This window comes from Vicia villosa, unplaced genomic scaffold (assembly GCF_029867415.1).
Source record: "Vicia villosa cultivar HV-30 ecotype Madison, WI unplaced genomic scaffold, Vvil1.0 ctg.003906F_1_1, whole genome shotgun sequence".
NCBI lineage: Eukaryota > Viridiplantae > Streptophyta > Magnoliopsida > Fabales > Fabaceae > Vicia > Vicia villosa.
Window position 1 is genome coordinate 79,674 of NW_026706334.1, and position 3,311 is coordinate 82,984.

The window sequence follows — 3,311 nt, forward strand, 5'->3', positions numbered from 1 at the left end:
CCTCAGTTGTTCTATAATGTGCAATCTCACAGTGTCATTCACTTTAGAAAATCTATCCATGATCACTTCCAACTCGATTGTGATGGTTATACTCAATGTACCGTGCTTATTCAAACCGTAGTCATCAAATTAGAGTCTTTTCCAATGAGTGTAAACCTTATCCATGTGTATTGGGTATTGAACTTCATTTTTTAGACAAGATTCAAGCGCATGGAAGCCTATAATTTTTCTAAATTGTACATCCACACTTCGAACTATCCGACCCCGTTATCTCCGCACGCTTTGCTTTATAAAATATAAAATTCAATCCCGCTCGGGATATGTTAAGAACCAATTGTGAGTATAAAATGTTATCTTTGAAACAGTTCTACTACGGTTGTGCTCCGACCAAACGTGATTTGAATTTCATTATGTTGGTTTTGAAGCATTTGGTTCACCGTGTCCCATTCTCTACACAAATCTCCCTTGCTATCACCCAACCATGTCTTCAACATCATATTTGCAGATTCGACTCTATTAGTTGTTGTGTTTCCCAAATGTCTAACCCGGTCTGTCCAAGCACACACAACTTTCTCTTTCACCTGATCAAAAATAGTGGATTTCACGTATTTCAGAAAATTTAGATACTTGACACACAAGTTCCTTAAATGTACAACATTCTCAATATATAACTCTTTTGTAGAAGAATTTATAATATTCGTCCATGCATCCATTATCTTGTCCAACACGACACTAAATTTGACCATGTTTCCTTCTTTATCCCTGATTTCTTTTATGCTAACCCCAGGTTTGAGTTTGGATCTCACATTTTTTGTTATATGATACCGATAAAGTAATGCATATGATGTAGGAAACACACTACCAACCGCATTCATAAGGGCGTAATCTCGGCCGGTTACGATGACACTAGGCATATTTTATGGATCCTTCAACAAACTCTTTTATATGTCCAACACCCATGTAACATTGTCTTCTTTTTCACATTCGAGAAATACAAATCACACCGAAAATGTTTTCTCCGTAGAAGTGACACCAACAATTTCTAGAAGAGGAAGCCTATACTTGTTGGTCTTGTACGTTGAATCAATTATAAGGACAGTTGGATATGTGTTGGATAACTTGATACTTTCTGTATGGGTCCAAAAAATGTCACGGACACTTACTTTATCATCACACCATATGTACCTTGAAACATAGTGGTTATCGTCCAAAAGTTTCAAAAGTTGTTGCATTTCGGATCTCAGACCTCTGCTCGCAACCTTATGTTTATAACTTTTGTTGTGTACCTACTTGATATTTGACACATTTTGTGATCTCTTATGTTTCAAATCTGCAAGTATGTTTCTTGGTGAAACTTTGATTATTGACATTTTTGAAATAATTTCTTTCTCCTCCGGCTTAAGTCGACCTACAATTGGATGACCTTGTTGCTTGGTGTCCAACGCATGATTATGTTTACCACAAATGACATAAACCGCCATGTATCATCCACCCTACATGATCCACACAATTTAAATGGACACTCATATTTTCTCAATCCAATGTCATTGTGTTTTAACTTCCAAACTCTTGAAACATATTTTCCACCTCTCTCACATATCATTGTTAGAAATGCTTTCCTACTACTAGTTCCATTGTCAGACCTTCCAATCACAATGCCAAACCCGAGTTTGCTAGCTTTCATTAGGGGCAATTACATATAAGTTAGGATTTGGATTTGGGTAAAATTTGTTTAACGAGTGTTTTAAAAGTAAAATATGATTATTATATCCCTCAGTTATTACGGGAACCGAAGGGATAAATCATTTAGTATACACTTTGTGGCAACCGGCTTAAATTTAATAAAAAAACAGAGCCGCCACCTTAAATTTATTTTTAAAGGGAAAAAAGAGATAAAACCTTTTAATGGTGAAATTTGGGTTTGTAGGTAATTTAAACAAAGGGAAGGTGTTAGGCATCCTTTGCCTCCCTTGTATTCAAGGTGAACCATTTAGTCTTTAGGTTTTTAAATAAAAAATACATGAAAATTTTTTCAATTGTTAGGTGTAATAAAGGTTATTTGAAAAATTGTTAGTTAAAAAATATATTAATAAATAAGATTGACATCATATTATATGAGATTTAATGACCGACCAAAAGATTAATACCCAAGGGCTTGGAAAAGTGGATTCTAATTGTAAAAAAAAAAAAACAAAGTGTAGCAACAAATAAGAATACGGGGGAAATGTTGGAAATTATAAAATAATAATTATCATAGTATGTTCCAATGTGACAAAAATGGGAATAGATTTTTGGTTGTTGCATAAAATTTGTTTTTCGAATTCAAATTTATAACAATTCATAAAGGGGTGCCTTGTGTCATTATAGATGAACCATTGCAATATATGGTGAAAAGGTGTTGTTTCATCAAGAGTTGCAAACTTATGAAACAACACATGCATGACCTATAAATACACATTTATGAATCCAAAATGAAACACACAAAATCATAAATCCTCTTCATTATTTCAGAAACTCTTCCTTGCATTCGAGTTCTTCACCGGTTTTGTGCAGACTCGAGTAAGGCTGACATTATCTTGAGTATTCTTGCTTTCCAAAATCTAAGACAATCAAGAGAGTGCTTGAAATACTTTTAAGGAAAGTGACTCTATTCACGATTCATCCTGGATTTGATCTTTCCGATATTTCTAAAAGGAAACCGTTAAATTATAATTATACGGTTTAAAATAAAAAATAAAGGAGGAATGGGTCTTATGAAATCATCAGAAGAAAAAAGGTAAAACCAAAGGATTTTTGAAAACAAGATTTTGATAAATAAAAGGGGTGAGGGGCCTCATATGAAATCATCGGCCCCAAAAAGTTTGAGAGTTTACGAGGGTGGGATTTGAACCCATAACATTGTGCTTACAAGCTCTGCTCTCCTACCAATTGTGTTATGCTTATTTATTCGAAAAAGGAAGTCAGTTGAAAGTATATAATGACGAACAAGCATTTGATATTTTTTAAAATATAAATAATTTTAAATAAACTATCATATTTTTAAAATAGAATTGAAAATGAATATTTAAAATCCAAAGATGTCAATTGTAAATAAACCAAAGAAATTTAAAAATCCAAAATGTTAGTGTAAATAAACCAAAGAAATTTAAAAATCTAAAATGTTAGTGTAAATAAATCAAAGAATTTTATAACACCCAATTTTAAGATTATTTGACTTTTTGAAACGGAGTCGATAAATTTGGGATATGACACACTTATAAATAAATAAAAACATAAATTACATTTTAAGATTAGTTTTTTTTTTCCTCGGT

General features: G+C 32.6%; 1 protein-coding gene across 1 annotated transcript; it reads right to left on the bottom strand.

Moving 5' to 3' along the window:
- Nucleotides 1-998: 998 nt before the first annotated feature.
- LOC131641650 (uncharacterized) lies at nt 999-1,481 on the bottom strand. The gene is made up of 2 exons (XM_058911945.1): nt 1,291-1,481; nt 999-1,185 (listed from the first exon to the last, which is right to left on the bottom strand). Exons 1-2 carry the CDS (start codon nt 1,479-1,481, stop codon nt 999-1,001), a joined length of 378 nt encoding a protein of 125 aa, XP_058767928.1.
- Between the last annotated feature and the right edge of the window lie 1,830 nt (nt 1,482-3,311).

Coding starts and splice junctions, on each gene's coding strand:
- LOC131641650 (XM_058911945.1), bottom strand. CDS start 1,481: ATGGCGGTTTATGTCATTTGTGGTAAACATAATCATGCGTTGGACACC. Junction 1,186..1,290: donor CAAAATGTGTCAAATATCAA/GTAGGTACACAA, acceptor CTATGTTTCAAG/GTACATATGGTGTGATGATA.